Consider the following 21,763-nt stretch of genomic DNA (forward strand, 5'->3'; position numbering starts at 1 on the left):
CATTTTTATTAAAAAACAAACAAACATATTTTCTTTCCTGATTTTATTGCCTCGACATCTTTGTTGCAAACGCAATTGTGGATCTCTACCTCATTGATCTCTGTGTCACTCCTTTCAAACTGATACCTCACTGTCTTGATTACTTTAACTTTTTAAGTTTTGAAGCAGGTATATAAGTCCTTCAGTGCTATTTTTTCTTCGTTAATATTAATTTGGCTATCCTATGACATCAATGAAATCTTAGCCTCATTTTCTCAATTTTTACTAAAATGATGGCTGGGATGTTGATTGGAATTGCATTGAATCTATAAACAAGTTTAGAGAAAATTTGTACCTTAACAATATTATACATGATATATATCTCTCCATATATTTAGACCTTCCTTAATTTATCTCGTGAATGTTTGTAGTTTTCAGTGTAAAAGTTTTGTAAGCCTTTGGTTAGATTTATTGCTAAGTATTTTATATTTATTAACAGTATCATAAATGAGTTTTTAAAATAATTATTTTCCAGTATTTGTGGCTAGTACAGAAGTTATAAAGGAATTTTGTATATCAGTCTTGTATCCTGAAACATTGTTTAATTTACTTCTTAGTTCTAGTTATTTTGTATATCCATTGGGAATTCCTACATGAACAATTTTAAGTATGTATGTGTGTTTGTGTGTGTGCACGTGCACGTGTATGATCCTTGAACAACACAGGGGTTAGGGGCACTGACACTCCTGCACAGTCAAAAATCCACATAAAAGTTTTGACTCCTCAAAAACTTAACTACTAATAGCTTAGTGGTGACTGGAAGCTTTACCAATAACATAAACAGTTGATTGACATGTATTATATATTATATACTGTATTCTTAAAATAAAGTAAGCTAGAGAAAAGAAAATGTTACAAAGAAAATCATAAAGTAAGAGAAAATATATTTACCATTTATTAAGTGCAAGTGGGTCATTATAAAAAATCTTCACCCTCGTTGTCTTCATTTTGAGTAGGAGGAGGAAGAAGAAGATAAGGGGTTGGTTTTGCTACATCTGGGATGGCAGAGGCAGAAGAAAATCTGCATATAAGTGGACCCATGGAGTTTGAATCTGTGTTGTTCAAGGGTCGATTGGATACACACACACACACACGCACACACACACACGTGCGCATAAACCTGCAACCTTTTGGCCTTTTGTTTAACTGATTGCAGTGGCTAGGACCTAACTTCTGTACAATATTGATTAGAAGTGGTGAGAGCAGGCATCTTTGCTTTGTTCCTGAATAATAGTGGAAAAGTGTTCAGTCTTTCATCATCAAGTATGACTAAATAATTATAGTTTTCATAGATGCTTTCTGATGGATTAAAAAAATTATGATTGCATAGCTTGTCTCACTTGTTCTCATTATTAGGGTTGGAGTGGGAGTCTCTTGTGACTTTCTGCAATTTAACCAGAAGTCAAAGACCCTGTACTTTGAGCTAATTTTTGTGCTCTGCATAGTAAGTATTTCTATTTACAGAAAGCTACAAATATAGGTAACAAAAGAAAAGGATTTCATATCCTCACAATCCTTCTTTCAAACTTGCTGTTTCCCAATCCACGGATCTTAATGTAATCTGTACTCAGTTACAGTATAGTACTTTATCACTATAACTCCTTATTTTCTTCCACTTTCAGTCTACTATTCTTATTCAAAATTTTGCCTTAAAAACCATAAATATCTTTCTAATTTAAAAATCAAATGATATTTTCTCAGTCCTCCTTACCCTCTTCAGACTTGTGACATACACTTCTTTTCGAACACGTGTCCTCTTTCATATTCATTCTCATTATACTTTTCTAATTGCTGCTTCTCTGTCATAGTCATAATACTTTCTCCAGTCCTTAAACATGAGGACTCCCTGGAGTTCTAAATTTGGTTATCTTCTCTCTATATATGTAGCCTCTTGATCTTAAACAGTTTTAGTTAAACTCCTGACTATAATGGTTTCTGCTATGGGGAGGAGCACAAATTCATCTCTAATCTGTTACACACTTCTGAAGTAAATACTCTGATTTTCAAAAGCACCTCTACCCTAGATTCTCTGCTAACAGTTCAAGATCCATATACCTAAAACAAATTCAGCATCCTTTCTCTCAGGCCTACTGCTCTGCTTCTGTTACCTGTTTCCATGAACGGCACTATATCTTTCTACACAAAACTTCAGAGTCATTCTATTCCTCAGATCTAGTGAGTTGCCACATCACGCCAACTTTAATTTTATAATATCTCTAGTAGCCATCTTTTCCTGCCTCTTTCCCACAATTTCCTTCATTTCTTGCTTTCACATACACTGTTCTTTCTCTGTGGCATGCCCCTTGCCAAAATCTTAACTTTCAGAACTTAGTCATTTAAAAAAATAAGCTCAAATTCTGTACATTCCAAGAAGGCTTCCCTGATGATTCTTTTGCCACCACTGCCTAAATCTGATATTTCTTATAAACAGTTTTAACTCTCTATCTTTACTTATTCTCACTTTTTATTGTAGCCATTAGCTATTTAATAAAATTTCTTATATATACATAAGAAAATTCGGCTGGGCACAGTGGCTCACACCTTAATTCCAGCACTTTGGGAGGCTGAGTGGGGCGGATCACAAGGTTAGGAGTTCGAGCCTGACCAACATGGTGAAACCCTGTCTCTACTAAAAATACAAAAACATCAGCTGGGTGTGGTGGTGTGTGCCTGTAATCCCAACGACACAGGAGGTTGAGGCCGGAGAATCGCTTGAAACCGGGAGGTGGAGGTTGCAGTGAGCCGAGATCACGCCACTGCACTCCAGCCTGGGCAACAGAGTGAGACTTCATCTCAAAAGAAAAAAAAGAAAATTCAGTGTGTGTGTGTGTATATATACCCCACTCATATCAGGCTTTGAAGAACATTAAAGAAAGGAATATTTTTGTCCTTTTATGAAACGGTAAATTTTGATTGAATTATAAATGGATTTACTGACAACTCATTTTAAAATTTATTTCCAATAAGCAAGACATTTTAGAAACTCTGATTTAGCTTTCTTTTATTTGTATTTTATGTTTTTTCTGGTTCATGTTTTGCCCCCTATATTGATTATAGCTAATAGCCTAATATTAATATATTTTATGGAGATTAGTTAATATTAATTGAATGGTCAAATGATGGTTGAGTCTGTGCTAAGTATTTCTGATAAGGCAGTCAAGTATAGAAACATGGATGGTTTTTCATTTAGCTGATTTCACAGCAAAGTGAAAAAGGAGGATAGGAAATTACATGAGCATTGCTGATTTCTTTATCAAGCACAGACCTTGGAAATGCATAAACTCTATGTATAGTGAGATTTCACTTTTTCTGAAAAAGTTGAAAAACAACACTAATAATAAGTAAAATAGAAAAAGAGAATATATAGGAAAACAAACAAAATTGCTTGTCAAATTGTGTGTCATTTACATAGGTGTGTTTGTGTCTTCACATACAAAGAATCCAGGGAAAATAAATGGAAAAAATTGAATAACAATTTAGTTAGTCTATCTATATCACTTCCGTGTTTATACCAGATGACTCAGAGCCAGTAGTTTTTTTCAATTTCAGCAGAAAATAATTATTGGCAGTCCCAAAGTTGGATAAACTGTGACCTGCATTGGCTGGTTTGATTAAGGCTGGAAAATAGCAAACTTGATTAAGTGACAAAGACAAGATAATGAGGAAAGTTATTTAGAAAATGTGTTTAGAGATTTGAAAAGGGACTAAAAGGTAGTTTCTCAAGAAAGTGCAAAAGAAGATGAGAAAATTATGAAAAAGATTCTGGGGCAACATTTTAGGAACTGTAGACAGTCAAAGCAATTTTATAATGTATGTTAATATTAGCATGATGTATAGACGAAAGGTAATCTTCTGATTGGTCTGAGATGTAGTAGTTATGTTAACCCTCAAAAGATGACAAAGTGTGAAATTTGAATTAAAATAACTAAGTTTTCAAGTTTTCTCAAAGTATTACCTGCAGTGGCTGGTGGTCCATAAAGAAAGGAGGGCTTCTCAGCATTTTCAGTAGAGGAGGTCATCAGGGTATATTGGGTGAACTCAATACACCTGTACACATCCTGAGCTTTGGGGTTTGAGCCACATCACTGAAGTCTGCACTCTGTCATCTGCAAATGGAAGGGATTGCAATAAATAATCTCTAACTCCTCTTCCAGTTCTAAACTTCTATTATGCAAATGACTCTGTCCTTATATTGACTTTTATGTAAGAGCTACTGAAATGAATAGGAAAAATTGTTTGGTATTTCTTTAAATTTTCTCTATTTTGAATCAATTAGATGGCAGAGGCATTAAAAGAATATAGTTGTGGATTTGGATTTAATGGGAAAAGACTCAGCCTTTCTCAACATGGACTTTGCAAGCATCCAAATGTATACCTGCAAAGTATATGTTCAGAAGTCCAAATTCATTTCTGGTAATGGTTTCTTCTAAACTAATCATTATGTAAAAACTTGGCAGAATTGAGTTTGTGTTGGAATTTGCCACATGTCCTTTGCTAACATGGTTCCAGCATAAGCATCAAGGATCTGTGTCCCAGTGTTGTGACAAAAGTTCATTTCCTGTCTTAAGAATCAGAAAGAGCTTTACTGCTGGTCTGAAAACTAGAAAAGGCACCTGACTGCCCATCAATTACTAATACCTTAGTAGCCTGGTCCCCTGGGCCACCTCCAAAGAAACATCTGCTGATCTCCAGGCCTCTAATCTCACACTTAACTTCATTTTTATGAGCCTTTTCTCTGGGGTCATAAAAGAAAATTTCTCTGAGAAACGTACTTTGCCTAAGTTTATTCTTCGGCTTTGTTGTAAAGATCCTTTAAATGTGGCAGAGACACCAACAGCCTTTTTAGCTGCCTTTCAATTCTTCTCTGATCCCTAAAACTAGAGAGGCTCAAAGTGAAGTTTTCAAAGGGAGTCTCCTTAGAGTTCACTGGGACCCTGAAAGCATCTCTCGTGCCTTCATTTTGGGAATATCTAAGCTTCATTACCTTAATTGACATGCCCAGCAACCTGATCTTTCATTTTATGCTGTACTGTAATTTAACAGATAAAATTTAGTCTTTGTTTTCCCAGATTATATTTATTAGTCGGGAACTTGAATGATAATCACCATGATATGTCAAAAGCTCCTGGTTTCTCAAGGCAGCTCCACAGCATGAGCTCTGTAGTTAGATAGGGTTGGGTTCATTTCCTATTTCTGCCACTCACCAGCTATGGCCAAGGACAAGTTACATGATCGATGTTTCAGATTCTTCTTGTGTAAAAAATACTAAAATACACAAACACACACTCATACACACTTCCCATAAGATTGTTGTGAAGATTAAATAAGATAATGTATGCGATGTCCCCAACAGCTCTTTAAAGCAGGAGTCAGTCAACAGACCCCATCAAGGACAAGATAGTAGTAGCTACTTGTGACCTCCATAGCAGTTACTCAGCTGCATGGTTTGAACACAGTAGCCATAGACAGTGCATAAATGAGTGGGTGTGGCTGTGCTCCAATAAAAGTTTATTTATGGCCATAGAAATTTAGGTCTCATATAATGCTCATGTATCACTGAGCTCCTGGTGTTCTCCTGCATGGCGGCTTAGCTTTGTCTGACCCTCTCAGCCCTGCTCCAGCTTCTGCAGCTCCTCCACCTCCTGAACCTCCACCATTGATACATCTGTTCTGGTTCTCCTTGTGTTTTTTTTTTTTTTTTTTTTTTTTTCTCTTTGCTGTTCTTTCTGTAGCCAGGCCTACACCTCTGGATTAATGTGTTCTTGATTAGGTTTGGTAAGATTCTATCTCCAGCATTGCATAGACGTCTTAATTTTTCATAGCTGTATAAGTTTCTGGTCCTTTCTCTCAAAGAGCTTGGAAAAATTTCCAAAGGCTGGATTAGAAGAACTGTGAGAGTCACTAGTGTCTCTTATTCCAGAATCTTCTTTCCAAATATGACAAGTTAGAGTCCAGCCAGTTTGTCTTTCCCCTACCATTCGGTGAGTTCTGTACTCACAAGGTCACTCCTTCCTTCCCATCAAGGATGAGTTGATCTTGGTATCTCCTCATTGCTCAGAAAGGTAATTCAAGTGTTCCACAGGTCAATCCCAGAGTCACTTCACTTTTGTCAGGAATCCCTGTGTCTCTTACTTTAACTGGACTCTGGGTGACCTATCTTGTTTGCACAAATATCTTAAAGTGAACATGCCAATTAGTGTCTCACCTCTACCTGCTCACAACTTAAACCTTTCTACCAAACTAACATTGAGAAAGTAAGTAGATAAAAGAATTATTGGCCAGGTGCGATGGCTCATGCCTGTAATCCCAACACTTTGGGAGGCCAAGGCTGGTGGATTGCCTGAGTTCAGGAGTTCGTGACCAGCCTGGGCAACATCGTAAAACCTGGTCTCTACTAAAATACAAAAAAAAAAAAAAAAAATTAGCCAGGCATGATGACGTGCACCTGTCGTCCCAGCTACTCGGGAGGCTGAGGCAGGAGAATAACTTGAACCCAGGAAGCTGGGGTTGCAGTGAGCCAGGAGTGTGCCACTGCACTCCAGCCTCAGCTACAGAGCGAGACTCCATCTCAAAAAAAAGAATTATCACTGAATCCATATTTAGAAGAACTGTTAGCTTATAAAAGCAATAATTAGAGACAAGATTCCTTGTATAACAAATACTAATCATTTCCCAATATGGCATTATGGGAAAAGAAAATCAGGTACCACAGGATTTCTATTTAACTTTGGTTGTTATGAGATTTTGTTTTGTTTTCAAATTTCCACATTGGGAATAATATGAATTAATAAAAAATAGTGAGTAGTGTAATGGCATAAGCCTTGCTTGATTTATAAAATAGTTTTGGCTTAACGAGTAGAAAATGAGGTTTAAAATTCAACATAGTCACCCAATTTTTATATTCTAATATTTCATTAAAGGAATTAGACATGCAACTTATTATGTAATAGAATTAGATAAGATAAAACCAAAATAGAATCTTTCTGCTCTAAGCTGTGCTGCAAATTCTATTATTTTTTAAATCAATAAAAAGAACTCTATTGACTTAGATATAACTTTCTTGGTATATTCTCTAATGCTCATCAAGTAAAGATTGTTTTCTATATTTGTAGGATAATGAGCATTGGATATATTATCAGAGTTCCCTTAAACAAGCTTTGATGCATGAAAAAAATGGTTTCATAGGTATAAAACATTACAGAATCTTTCTGAGAAGATAGAATAAAATTGTCAATCATTTATTTAATAACTTATGTCAGCACGATTCTCTTGTAGTATGCAATGAGCATTTACATTTGGTTGTATGTACCAAAAAAAAATTTTAGGGCTGCTCTGAAGATATCAAGCAGACACTGATCATTTTTTTCCTGTTGTAAGAAGTCGCCTAGAGCTCTAGTAGAAGAGGCATCACAGCTTTTGTAAGGCAAGTGACTGAAGACTTGATCCAGGACTGGACTTATATCTTTTTTTTTTTTTTTAATTATGGACCTATGGATGCTAGGCAAGACCAGGCACTTTATATATATTATTCCAAATTCTTAATTCGAATCTGTTACATCATGACTTTACCATTTTATGTGTGAAATAACAGAATTCATGAAGTTATGAAACTTGTCCAATGTCACACTACCACTGAGTAGCAGTTGTGATAGTCAATATGTATTCCTGCCATACTGGGTGGCAGTGCTTTTCTAAGTGCTTTCTATTTATTGCTTTGTTTAATCTCACAACACATTTATGAGATAGTTGCTATTATTATCCTTATTTTTCAGATGGAGAAAATTGAGGTGAAGTTCAGTTAAGAACTTCACTAACGTCACAGCGCTAGCACATGGTAGATGCAGGGAGCAAACACAGGCCATCTGTTCATGTAGCCTAAGCTTTTAACTGCTACGCCAACTCCACTGCCTCAGGGAACAACTGGGCATGGCACCTACATTTATGTGAACCCAACCCTCCGAATTATGAAGTCTCTGTCATGCTAATTATCTGCATGAGACATGAGACATCAGGCACTTAAAAACTCACCATTACAGGGCCGGGTGCGGTGGCTCACATCTGTAATCCTAGCACTTTGGGAGGCCGAAGTGGGCGGATCACGAGGTCAGGAGATCGAGACCATCCTGGCTAACATGGTGAAACCCCGTCTCCACTAAAAATACGAAAAAAAAAAAAAATTAGCCAGGCGTCGTGGCAGGCGCCTGTAGTCCCAGCTGCTCAGGAGGCTGAGGCAGGAGAATGGCGTGAACCCGGGAGGTGGAGCTTGCAGTAAGCCGAGATCGCACCACTGCACTCCAGCCTGGGCTACAGAGCAAGACTCCTCAAAAAAACAAACAAACAAACAAAAAAACAAAAAAACTCATCATTACAGAAGAGGGAAAATATGTGTATGTAAGTATGTATGTGTGTGTGTGTTTATGTATGTCTATGACATCAAGGATGTAGAGATTTTACTTTACTTCCAGGCCTTCCTGCCTGACCAAAATTTAAAAGAAGAGAAAATGGAGAAATTATGATGCGTGTAATCATCAAGTTCATTATGTCACCTAAAAGAAATCTATCAATTAGCTAAATTATTTAATCAAGGATTTGTTTTCACTTTAAAAGTTTCATCAGATTATTTTACCTAAATCATAATGTACTCTGTGGAGTCTCAGAGAATGTGATCTTGTTGAGTGTTTCTTCCAGGTTGGTAGGTTGGCTTTTCACCTTACTTGCAAATTTAAATCAAACATTGATTAGTGTAGAGGTATTTTTGATATAACACAATATAGATGTTCTTGGAAAACCTCATATGCTTCAAAACTGTGCACTAAAAATAAAAGAATTAGGGAGAAAAAGTGTTTGGATGAAATCAGTCAATGCTTACGAGCACTAACAAAAGCAAAAAAAAAAAAAAAATCCCCAAAATATAAAAGTTTAGTTAAAAGACATATTGAATTCTAATGAATACTGCACCTCAGCAACTGTAGGCCTTGACCTAAGGGGAAAAAAGTGAAAGTAGTTGGTAGGAAAGAACTATAAGAAAGCCTTGAGTCTGCTGAGTTGTGGAGACAAGAGAAAAATAAAGGAAAATTGTGCAACAGGACTTCTACCACAGAGCATATGGTCAGACTGGGCTAAGAGGAAGAATGGGGAGCAAAGGGGATCTAGCATGCCTGCCATTTTATCCTGACATTATTTCCCTAGCGATAGATGTGCCTGAGCCAATTGACATTCCTGAAATGCACAGTACTTATTTGAAAACAGATAAGAACAAAATGGCTTTTTATAGAGGAAAAAGGAATTACATTTCTTCCTTAACTCATTTCATAATCATTAGTGTATTTTCAGTAAGTATATTTTAAAGTGACTAAGCCTCTGCAAGGAACTATTTTAGCAATGTAACTATGATAAGAATCATAGAAAAAGATGCAAGAAATTGTTTTATATATTTTAGGGAAAAACTGTTGAAAAGTTTATCTGATTTCCTCATGATCAGCATGATGAACCATAAGTAGTGACGATACTTAATTTGAAGATGTTTAACTGCATGTATTCAAATTATAGTCATCATCACACTGGAGAGTTTTTAAAATATATCTTAGGATTTATAATCTCAAAGGCTTTTCTCTTAAATTAGTCATAAAACATTCTGTAAATACTTTGATAAAAACTGATAAACAGAATGTGAATTCGAATAGTTAAAATCTCCCTACTATAGAGTGTACTGAATTTTGCTATTATTTCAAAGATGCCACAGAATTGCCTCTTAAATCTAATTTTAAAAGATTGTGGATTGCACTCATCTTATTTTAAATAAAGATTTAATGCAGCTTATTAAACACAATTTGTGTCCAGTACTGTAGTTTTATCAAGGCGGTTGCCACCCGGCAAGTCAGGGGGCAGGGGCACTCCAATATGATTATTGAAAGTGAGGTTGCTTTGTCTTTAGAGTTGACCTCTCTGTTTTGGGAGAATCATCAATATGGGCTCTTGAGTTACAAAAATTTAAGGTAAGCATCCTCCTCCTTAAAAATAGCTTAAGACAGCTCACACTTACATATAGATGCAGTCCGTTAGGAAGGTGAATGCCCTACTCAGTAATAGAAATTGGAGTGAACAATTACTGGGCTTTTGAATAGGAGAAATTGCTTCCCAAAATGAGATCTTAACAGGAGAATTGGAGTAACCTAACTCCCACAAGGTGTTATATAATATTAGAAATCCAAGCTCTAGGCTTGGTTAAGATTGAATAACCAAAGTCATGGGAAATGTATTATGGACTATTTTGATTGTGCACTATGGTCCCTAGAGTTTTTCCTTGGCTGGGATATTGAGAAGTAAAGTCAGAAGTAAAGTCTTCCCTCTGCTTTGGCCCCCACACCCAGTCAGTAGCCCAGGCCTGCAGATTCTCTCTCAGAATTACATCTGCAATTGATTCATTTTTTCCCCCCAGAGTCCTGTTTTTGCCCAACCCAGATCTACCATCTGTCCTACTCTGACCCATTTTTCATTCTACATTTCAAATAATCTTCTAAAAATGCAGTCTAATTCACTTACTATCTTGCTTATTAGTTATTTAGTTGATTGCCCTTAGAATAGAGTATTATCTTGTTTAATGCGGTTTGTAGAACTCTGCAAAATCCTGACCTCTGCCTATTTTGTCTCTCACCACCATTACCTTGCTCTCTCTTAACCTCATTCATGCCTTTGCTACACTGGAATTACTTCTGTTCCTAGAACATTGGCTCCCAAGCATGCTGTTCTTTCTGTAACTCTCTTGGCCTGACCCAGCTCAGATGTTGCTGAGAGGACTAGGTTCAGATCTCTGATTTACATTCCCAGAGCGCTATATCCCTGCCCTTTTTGCAGCAGAGGCCACCCTTGGAACTGATACATCATAAATAGTTTTCCTCCTGGATTGTAAGTTCTTGAGAGCAAGGGGTGTTCTTTACACATCACTCTGACCTTGTGTCTAGAAAAATGCCTGGCACAGAGCAGGACCTCCGTAAATATTTGTTGAATAGGAAGAAAAATGAACAAGTGCATGAATGCGTGAATGATGTAGAAGACAATCCAGTGATACCAAAGAATCTATTGGAATCAAAATTATTAAAAAGAAAATGCAGATGAATGGAGAATTTATGTTAAAAGCCAAAAGAGTCTTGAGCTTTGACTTTTAGGCATCATCAAATTTAATAAAGAGATATCAGTAACATACTAAAGCAAAAGCCAGATAGTTTTAAACTTAAGAATAAATATGATGTAAGGAAATGAACACAGCCCATAAAGCCAACCTTTCAAAAAGTGTAACAATAAAGAGAGAATGGTAGTGCTAGAGAGGAATGATTGGATGAAGGAGTCTGAGATTTGTTTGTCTCTTTTTAACTTTGTGGCGGAGAGAATTGGACATGCTCACCAATTTTTCTACTACTTTGTCCTGCTTTCCTGATATATCAGAGGGAAAGTTCTATAAACATTTCCTACTACAAAGTGAAAAGAAACCTATTTTAAAAGACTGATTTATGGGATTTTATGTAATATTTTTCAATTTTTGAGAAAGGAAAACTTTCTAAGTTTTCAGTTTACCTGAAAATTAAGCCTTTTTCCTTATTTATGAAAATAGTTGTTACAATTTGTGCTGAAGTATACAAACTTTATCCTTACTAAGGCAATTTGCTTTTAAGTTTTCTCTTCCTTTTGGCTACTCTTAAAAATCTGGACTTTTAAATTTAATCTTAAAAAGCTCATATCTTTTTAATCACAGATATTGGCATGTCCAGGTACCAGGTCTGATGGTAGACATTTGATACAGCTAATTGCTTTTGTGATGGATACATAATTTTTCGGCTTGCCTCTTCCCTGTAACTTTTTTCGATTTTTTTATTATTTATTTATTTCAACTTTTATTTTAAGTTTAGGGGTACAAGTGCAGTTTGTTACATAAGTAAACTTGTGTCATGGGAGTTTGTTGCACGGATTATTTCATCAGCCAGGTTTTAAGCCTAGTACCCATTAGTTATTTTTCTTGATCCCCTCCCTCCTTTCACCCTTTATGCTCCGAAAGGCCCCAGTGAGTGTTGTTCCCCTCCATGTGTCCATGTGTTGTCATTGTTTAGCTCCCACTTATAAGTGAGAACATGCGGTGTTTGATTTTCTGTTCCTGGGTTAGTTTGCTCAGGATAATGGCCTCCAGCTCCATCTATCTTCCTGCAAAGGACATGATCTCATTCTTTTTTATAACTACATATTATTCCATGGTGTATATGTACGACGTTTTCTTTATCCAGTTTATCATTGATGGGCAATTAGGTTGATTCCATGTTTTACTATTGTGAATAGTGTTCCAACAAACATATGTGTGCATGTGTCTTTATAATAGAATGATTTATGTTCTTTTGCGTATATACCCAGTAGTAGGATTGCTGGGTCAAATGGTATTTCTGTCTTTAGGTCTTTGAGGAATTGCCACACTCTCTTCCACAATGGCTGAAGTAATTTACACTCCCACGAAAAGTGTAAATTAAAAAGCATTCCTTTTTCTCCACAACCTTCTCAGCATCTGTTATTTTTTGACTTTTTAATAATAGCCATTCTGACTGGTGTTAGATTGTATTTCATTGTGGTTTTTGATTTGCATTTCTCTAATGAGCAGTGATGTTGAGCTTCTTTTCATATGATTGTTGGTCACATGTATGCCTTCTTTTGAAAAGTGTCTTTTTCTAACTTTTCATCTGCTCCTTAAGACCTGCTTTTGGAGAAAAGTATATCAGTGCCAGAGAGTGTGGTAAGGGGTGTCTTCCTTAGGTCTGCATGATCTTGTTACATGTAGTAAACAAGATGTTCATGCTTAATTAAATTCTAGGATGGGCGTGGTGGCTCACCTCTGTAATCCCAGCACCTTTGGAGACTGAGGCAGGTGCATCACCTGAGGTCAGGAGTTCGAGACCAGCCTGGCCAGCAAGGCAAAACCCCATCTCTACTAAAAATCCAAAAATTAGCCAGGCATGGTGGCCGCCACCTGTAATCCCAGCTACTTGGGAGGCTGAGGCAGGAGAATTGCTTGAACCCAGGAGGCGGAGGTTTCAGTGATCCAAGATCATGCCATAGCACTCCAGCCTGGGTGACAGAGTGAGACTCTGTCTCAAAAAAAAAAAAAAAAAGTTCATGCTTAATTAAATTTTAAATGCTAGAGTTTAAATGATTGAGGGTTGCCTTACTTGAACAATAATTTGTCCCTGTTATTAATACTAGGCCAGTAGCTGGGTCATTATTCTCACCACGGCAAAGTTAATCCCTCACTAGTAAAAAGAGAGTGAGCATTAAGTTTATTTGGAGGCTGTTTAATTATCAACTTTTGGAATGAGAAGTACCTCTTCAAGTTTCTGAGAACATATTATTCCACTTCTTGCCAAGGCCTGTCGCCAAATTTATTATTTTAATTTATTTGTTTTTCCCTTGCCGTGTTACTACCATTTCTACAACCAACTATGTACTGAATTCACCAACTGACCAAACCATTTCTGAAGTTACTGCTAACGTTACCCATAAAAATCATCACTAGTTTAGTTGAAGAACAATCTTTTGCCTGCCAGGAATATTCTATATATTGGCAGGCAAAAGCAAGACGAACAGGTTTCCAAGGTATCAACACTGTGTGCATCTGCTTCATAGTGTAATTTCATCAGTTGAGCAGATGAAGAATGCTAATTAGTTTGTTTATACATATGTAATTTAATGAGACTAAACACTTAACTATCTTAAAGTAAGCACAACTTGCTTCCTGTTGGCTGTTTATGCTTTAATAAAAAACACTGTTGGGCACATTTCCTGGAAATTATAGTACTGTGCAGTACAGGAAAAGAAATTATTTCAAGGAAGGTTGACTGGTCAATTGTATTCTGCTGCAGCTGGATTCAGTAGGAAGATAAGAATTAAAATATTGGGCTTGGGTACCAGCGTTGAAATCCAATGTGAATGAGAGAGTTAAGTTTAATGGAAAGATTTATTATAAACTATATTATGGCAAACTTCTAAGTCCAATATTAAAATTCTAATATATACCAGAATAATTTGTTTTAGTAATAATTCTATGCCATCCTCAGACCTAACCTATAATCTTTCATTTCTTATTGTCTTTCTTTTGTTTTTGTGTACCCTTTTCTGCTAGTTATTATAGTTAAATTTTGATATAACTGAAATAGTGGCATTCAGTTAATATAGCTCTTTTCCCTGAAAATTAATATAAAATAGTGGTACTATTATTTGTATAGTTATTTAGTATTATCTATTACACTCTCTTTGATTACTTTGAAGTTGTTCAAAAACTGGATCCCAGCCAGGCACAGTGGCTCATGCCTGTAATTCCAGCACTTTGTGAAGCCAGGGCAGGAGGATTGCTTGAGCCCAGGAGTTAGAGACCAGCCTGGGCAACATAGTGAGACCTTTTCTCCACAAATAATAATGAAAAAAACTCTCCAAGCTCCCCAACCCCAACCAAAACTGGACCTGCATAGGCTGTTATTTTTGAAGAGGAGTGACTAGAGGAGATGAGGAAATAACTTTGCTCGTATAGTCAAAATTATAGTTTAATTAAAATATTTTAGTTAATATACTCAGTTTTCTACAACCAGGGGTCAGCAAACTACTGGCTATGTTCACAGTCTGCTTTACAAACAAGATTGTATTGGAACACATCTGTGCCCATTCATTGGTATATCATCTCTGGCTGGCTTCACACTGCAGTGGTAGGGTTGAATACTTGCAATAAAGACCATGTAACCTGCAAAGCTGACAGTATCTATTCTCAGGCCCTTTACAGAAAAGGTTAAAGCACTTTTAAAGCTTAAGGCTGATCACTGATTTGAAGCTTAAATCAGAAGAGAAGTTATTAAGCAATAATAGAATTATGTTGAGATATAGTAAAGACTAAGAAACAAATATTTATTACATTAAGTCCCAAAACAAATGTGGGTAAAATTATTAGATATTTAGGTTTTGTAGAACCTAAGTAATCATTCCCCCTATAGCCGTATTACCTTTGGACCACTTCAGTAGTCTATTGAGGTAGACCGCTTCCATTCTATTCTGGCAGAACAAATTTTCTACCCATAAATGCATAAGATTTTCTTTTGTCCCTTCTTGAAGTTTCATAAATTATATATGAGCATAGATTTTGGTTATAACTTTAGGTAACACAGCCCCGGCAGCTTCTTCTGGCCTGCCAGCATCCATAATCTTCCTCTATACCTAACGTCCCATGACATCCCATGGGGATCAGATACTGAATTTAGCTTCCTTGTTTGTCCCAGTTCAGAAAATGAGTTGTTCATTGTTCTAAACTTATTAGATGACTTACATGTGACAGTTTACAGGCAGTTGCTTATGGGAACATATTAAGGGCATTGAGGAGCATAGAAAATCAAAAAAAAAAAAAAAATTGAACTCCAACTCTGAAGATTCAAATATAAGGCTGTATCTTGGATGTTTCAGATACCACCAGCCAATGAGCAGGAAATTATGTTCCTCACTGAATTTTAATATAAATTTGTAAACCATATTTTCAAGATAAAAATCTATTCTTAGTTGATAAACAAAGCCCGATTGTGTAGAAACTGCTCTAATTTAGTAATATTAGTTTGGAGTTATAGAAAACACATTGGCTTTGGATTCAGCTGAATCTGCATTTGAACCCTAGTTCAGTCATTCTCTAGCATTTCAAATGAGAGAAAACTACCTAAACTTTTGAGCTTCTCACCCATTGGGGATAATAATACCTGTGTTACGTGGTTGCTGTGAGGATTAATGGTAAACATAGAGTTCCCAGCACTGTGTCAGGCACATAGTACTTAGTACATGTGGGGATTAGCAAATATGGGTTCTTTTCCACTCTTTGTTTTTCTTCCCCAAGAGTAGGAAATAGCTGGTAGACCCAGTTAATCAAGATAATTAGTATTGTTGATGAACTGAATTCACAACTTGACAGTTCGAGTAACAAATAGCTAATGATAAATGGGTTGTGAATTGTGAGAGAATTTATAACCACAACATCAACAAAAACAAAAGTACTGGGGAAAATATGCGGGAATGGTGATGCTTATGATTTCAGTGGGAAGTGGGGTAGTCTTTGACTCACCGCAGTGCTGACTAGATTTGGATCCAGAGACCCCTGCAAATCCCATGGTATGTTCTTGGGGATCAGGAGTTCTGATGTTTTTTCATTTTGATGATAATATTTTTAAATTGCTTTACTATTTAAAGTGATAAAATTTTTCTTTTGCCATAATCTTCTTCATTGAACTTTTTTTCATTGAACTTCTTTTTTCTAAGTTGGTGTTTCAAATCTGAAAACATATACTTGGGGATCATTATACATATTGTTTTCCCTTAGATATTTTTGGAAGCCATTGGTTTTTACTGTTCTGACTTTTCAGAAAGGAGAGCATAATGAGAATGTAGTAGTACAAGCATTAATAAAACATAAACTTAGATGTGGCTTTTGTCATAAAACCGTGGTGTTCCACTCTTGTGAAATCAAACTGGACCAGATGAGTATAAAAAATGGAAATCAGTAGTGGATGCTAAGAACATTTTGGAAAAATATATTTTATTTTAAAAGTTAAAATAGTAAGAGGAAGTATTTTGCTAATATAGTGAAATTCACACATATTAAGTAAAGATCTTTGCCAAATGTCCTGCTCATTTTATAATTGGCATTTCCAGCAGAATTTTTTTAACTTGAAAATGACATGACTACTGCTTTTGCTCACCTGTCTTTTCCTGTTTTCATCCGTGCATAAAGTCACTCCTCTTTCTGTTCTGACTTTTTGCTGCCCATAGACATCCCAGTTACCAGTGTCCTTGAATTGATAGTGGCTTCTGTTTGTCAGTCTCATATAAGAACTACAGCTCATCAGGAGGAGATCGCAGCAGGGTAAGAGACACCAACACCATGTTCTGCACGAAGCTCAAGGATCTCAAGATCACAGGAGAATGTCCTTTCTCCTTACTGGCACCAGGTCAAGTTCCTAACGAGTCTTCAGAGGAGGCAGCAGGAAGCTCAGAGAGCTGCAAAGCAACCGTGCCCATCTGTCAAGACATTCCTGAGAAGAACATACAAGAAAGTCTTCCTCAAAGAAAAACGAGTCGGAGCCGAGTCTATCTTCACACTTTGGCAGAGAGTATTTGCAAACTGATTTTCCCAGAGGTGAGTGCTTGCTCTTTAGATTTTGAAATTGTAATACTTTGAAATTGTAGAAGAATGTTTTTCTAAGCAAAATTTAAACACTTCCTTTCTCACTTTCAAGGCCACAATAAATGTAGAATATTTTCTTGAAACACATAAAAATATTCTTTTAAAGCAATTGTGTTCTTAAGTTGTGTTTTATCTTAAAATGTTTATGATCCTGAATTCTTTTCAAAAGAACACTGCAGTCTGACAAACTTTATGATTTTGGGCAACAGGCTTAATGCCTCTTTACCTCAGCTTCTTTATCCCTAAAATGGAAATAATAGTAGTACCCACCTTCTAGAGTTGTAATGAGTTTTAAGTGAAACCATCCATAGCTCTTGCCATAACATAAGCGATCAGTAGTTGTTAGCTATTATCTTAAAATTAAATTCTTCAAAGAATAACTTATTTTCTGTTCGGGTTTTCTCTCCTAATTTTAAAGAGCATCATATGTCCCCTGCCAATTTTCAGAGTTGTGAAAATCTCCCTTGGCCGCTTGCTCTGATTCTGAAGTTCTGCTCAAACCAGTCTTCACCTTCTCCCTTGGGTCGGAGTCATGAGCCTGTGATTGCCTACACCTGTGTGTTATTGGGTCTCACACTTCTTCATATAGCCCTGCAAGCTGCATAGCATGGTGTCATGTTGAGATCTAGAGCACCTTCTGTCAATCCATCTTTAAGGAAACTTCTGAGAAGAGGACACAGACCTAAATAAATAGAAGAGCAGTTGAAGGTCTTCACGATGTCTTCCTCCCTCTGTCAGTTTTCATAGTTTTATATAGATTTGCTTAACCTATGAATTTGGCTGGGCATTGACTTAATCAGACACCAGCTAACATAATACATTGATAATTTTTAATTGACTCAATACCAACCCTCTACTGTGTGCAAAGCACCAAAGAAACACAGACTGGGCTGATTTTCAGAACTGAAAGGAATTTCACAGATAATCTTGTTTCACTCCCAGGAAGTGCTAGGGAAGTTCAGTGACTTGACCAAAATTACACAGCTTTCAAAGGGTAGAGCAATTAATTCCTGCTGTAAACAGTCCAGGCTGGAATGACTGAGAAAGAAGAAATTGAAGTTTGAAAGATGGATAAATTAGACTTAGCCGAAAGTTGAGGGAGTTTATTTCAGATATAATATTAACACAATAGTACTTTGGCAGATAACCTTTGAAATGGAAATGTTTAATTATTCTTACCACACTCTAGTTGCTAGACAGCCAGCATTGGCTAGGATAAAGGATATAGCCCTCCTCAGGGAGTTGGTTTGTGGCGCAGTCTGGGAAACAATCGGTGCTCTCATTTCCAAGGACAGAGTGAAATGAACAGAAATGAACAGAAGGTGATGATGAGGAAGCTGAGATAGCTTCTATGTTTTCCCTGAATCCTGTCCTTACTATGTTGGCTTTATCATTTTGTTTGGTAAATTTTGAATTTCTACAATGGAAGTCATACACATATTGGACTCTTTTTTAAAAAACATTATGGTTCACCTCCAGCCTGGGTGACAGAGCGAGACTCTGTCTCAATAACAACAACAAAAAAATTCTGGTTCACTTGATGGTGCCCCCAAAAGTTCCACAGGCTTCCTTCACTCTTTTTCATTCATTCTTCTTTTCGCCCTTCTGACTGAATAACTTCAATGACCTCTCCTGAATTTGCTGATTCTTTGGCTTAAGTCTGCTGTTAATGCTTTCCATTGAGTTTTTCAGTTCAGTTATTCTTTCATTCTAGAATTTTTACTTGGCTCTATTTTTGTGGTTATCTCTTTGTTGATATTTACATTTTGCTCATGCATAGTTTTCTTATTTTATTTAGTTGTCTGTCTGTGTTTTCTTATAACTCACAAATTTCATTATATTGAATTTTTTGTCAGGTAATTCATTGTTCTTCATTTCTTTAGGGCTGGTTACTGTAGATTTATTTATTTATTTATTTGTTTGGTTATATCATATTTCCCTGATTTTTCCTATTCCTTGTAGCTTTGCATTGGTGCCTGCACACTTGAGTATGCAGTCACCTCTTTGCTTCTTTTCAGACTGGTTTTGACAGGAAAATACATTCACCAGTTGGCTCAGCTAGAGATTTTGAGAGCCTCTCACACATTTTCTATGGATGTGCATGTTCCATTCCTCTCTTTTCCTGCTGAGGGAGAAGTTTCTGGGTGGTGTGCCTTCTCCTGATCCTGAAGAGACATACAGGCTGCTATAAACTTCCCTTCTCTTTTTCCTAGGAAAATATACTGAAAGACTAGGATGCGATACCAAATTAAAATTGTATATAAAAAAAATTTAGTAGTCTATGTTGTTTGTTCATGAGTTTGTAAGAATAAGCATTAAGATTTGACTACAGTGTCATGTAACAGAGAGGGCAAGACTATAGGAGATGGAAGAGGTATGTTTGGCATTAGTGACTAAAACTCCTCTCCAACTGAGACATTATCCTTATGGCAGTAAATGTTCCAGTGTTGAATACGTTTCAGCTGTGTAGTCCTCAATCTAGATGACTTCAAACATCTACTTATCTTTGATAAATACTTGTTATGTTTTTTTACTGATTATTTGTTAAGTTTATAGATTTAATGCTTAGACTGCTATTTAGTTTCAGTTGTATTAATAATACAAAAGAAGATACTTAAAATAGCATTTGACATCACAATTTTTGTTTTAGATAATCAGAATTAACTTGCTGGTTATATTTTTATCAGTGAACGGGCAAGTATAAAAATGTATTATCCTTAGCAAATGTAACATGTGAGAGGTCGTTCCCAAGTAATGGAATACTAGAGCTTTAAAAAGTCTTCTTGATCATCTAATGCAAACTGATCATTTCTATTTTAAGAAATGGAGGCACATAAATTTAGATCTCTTGCTTAAAGCAAAAGATAACTGGAGAAATGGAAAACTGTCTGCATTTCATTCATAATCCATTGCTCTTCATAATATAATATAACACAATATAATATTGTTTGCTCTTTTTTCATGGGTATTGTTTCCCAATAATTCTGTAAGCTCCTTCAGGCATACTGTCTTGAAGGAGCTTTTAATGGAGCCACAGTCAAAGCAAATCAGAAACCACTTACTGAATTGAATCAATTGAATTGGATATGCTTACATAAATGATAAGATCCCAAATCAAGTACCTAGTAAGAGTAGGAGGATTTGAAGAGAATCATGAGGTCTGTAGATGTGTTCTAGAATATTAGGTTGAAAGAAGAAAAAAAGAAACAGTATTACAATTTATCTTATGAATTAAAATATCCTTGGTCTAGAAAAACATTAAACACTGTAGAAAAATTAAAAAGCCAATGAAAATAATGACTAATCCATAAACCACACCAATGAGGTTTTTATTAAAATTCACATTGTTGACAGCAATGTTGCATCAAATAGCAGTTATTCCTGAAGTATTCATATATGGTATATTTGTGGCAAAAGTACTTGTTTTAACAATTTAATCAGTTCTATTCTTTATGAAGCCAAAAGATAATTGTTTAGTCAAGAGAAACAAACTTGAGAGCACTACAAACTATTTGCATTGGGGAACAAGTATCCCCTCTGTGAATCAGAAAGTCCACGATCTACAATACTTCAGGTTCCAGTGATTGTACAAATAAGAGGACCTGTTCCTCCAAAATTCAAAATAAAGGGTTTCCCAAATAGTAGGGCATTTTAGTGATAGACAACTAAAAGACCTACAAAAGACTGCTACATGATATTTACATATGTTGAACTGTAAGGAATGAATTTGGAAGGAAATATTGGAATTATTTCTAAAATATGAAACCAAAAATTAATATACAGAATTGTTGGGGTATGGAGCAGTCCTGAAGTGGTTGATTTTATGTCCTGAGGCCCTGAGGTTGGCTGTGTGTGACAGATCTCACTTATAGTTGAATCCTGCTTATAATTTTATTGTGGACTCATATCATCTCAGGGTCAGGATATATCACAGGAAGTACAGCACCAAGGTAGGAAACTCGATGCACCAGCAGCCTCTACCAATAAATATTCTGCCTGGAAAACATGTGAGTTCTGTCTCTTACGGGTTTTGTTTTGAATTTACAAAAATTTTCCGGAGGAGCAAAGGTATAAGATGAATGTAAATTTCCATAAAAGCCTATTCACTCATAATATTGGTCAAGTATGCTACTAATGCTTTGCACAGACTTTATTCCTTTTTTCTTTAGGAAAATAAGTTTTGATTCAAAATGGAAAGCCAAAAATACATTTGCTCCACCAACCTTAGCAATTGGAAGGGGAGCATTTCTCCTCCCCTCTTACAATGATAGTGTATACGTTAGGAGGAAAAGACCAGAAAAAGACATTTCTGGTCACAGTAGGAAGGAAATGAAAGACAAATAAGGATCTTGACTAAAAGGATAAAAGAGTATACCCAATGGCTTAATCAGAGACATAAAGAGGAGTAGAGTATCTCCATTAGCATTGAAGAGGAAGAAAAAAGCATTCTTCAGTGGCAGAATTGGTTGGGTTTTCTTTCTCCCTGGC

The 21,763-nt window shown here is 36.1% G+C and overlaps 1 protein-coding gene across 1 annotated transcript in view; it reads left to right on the top strand.

Annotated features, from left to right (window-relative positions):
- GUCY1A1 (guanylate cyclase 1 soluble subunit alpha 1) overlaps nucleotides 1-21,763 on the top strand; it is a 64,226-nt gene that overhangs the window by 13,556 nt on the left and 28,907 nt on the right. Inside the window, 1 exon segment of the mRNA NM_001132215.2 lies at nucleotides 16,861-17,227. Within this exon segment, the coding sequence (NP_001125687.2) occupies nucleotides 16,973-17,227 (255 nt within the window). The 5' untranslated portion in view covers nucleotides 16,861-16,972.

This window comes from Pongo abelii, chromosome 3 (genome assembly GCF_028885655.2).
Source record: "Pongo abelii isolate AG06213 chromosome 3, NHGRI_mPonAbe1-v2.0_pri, whole genome shotgun sequence".
Classification (NCBI taxonomy): Eukaryota; Metazoa; Chordata; class Mammalia; order Primates; family Hominidae; genus Pongo; species Pongo abelii.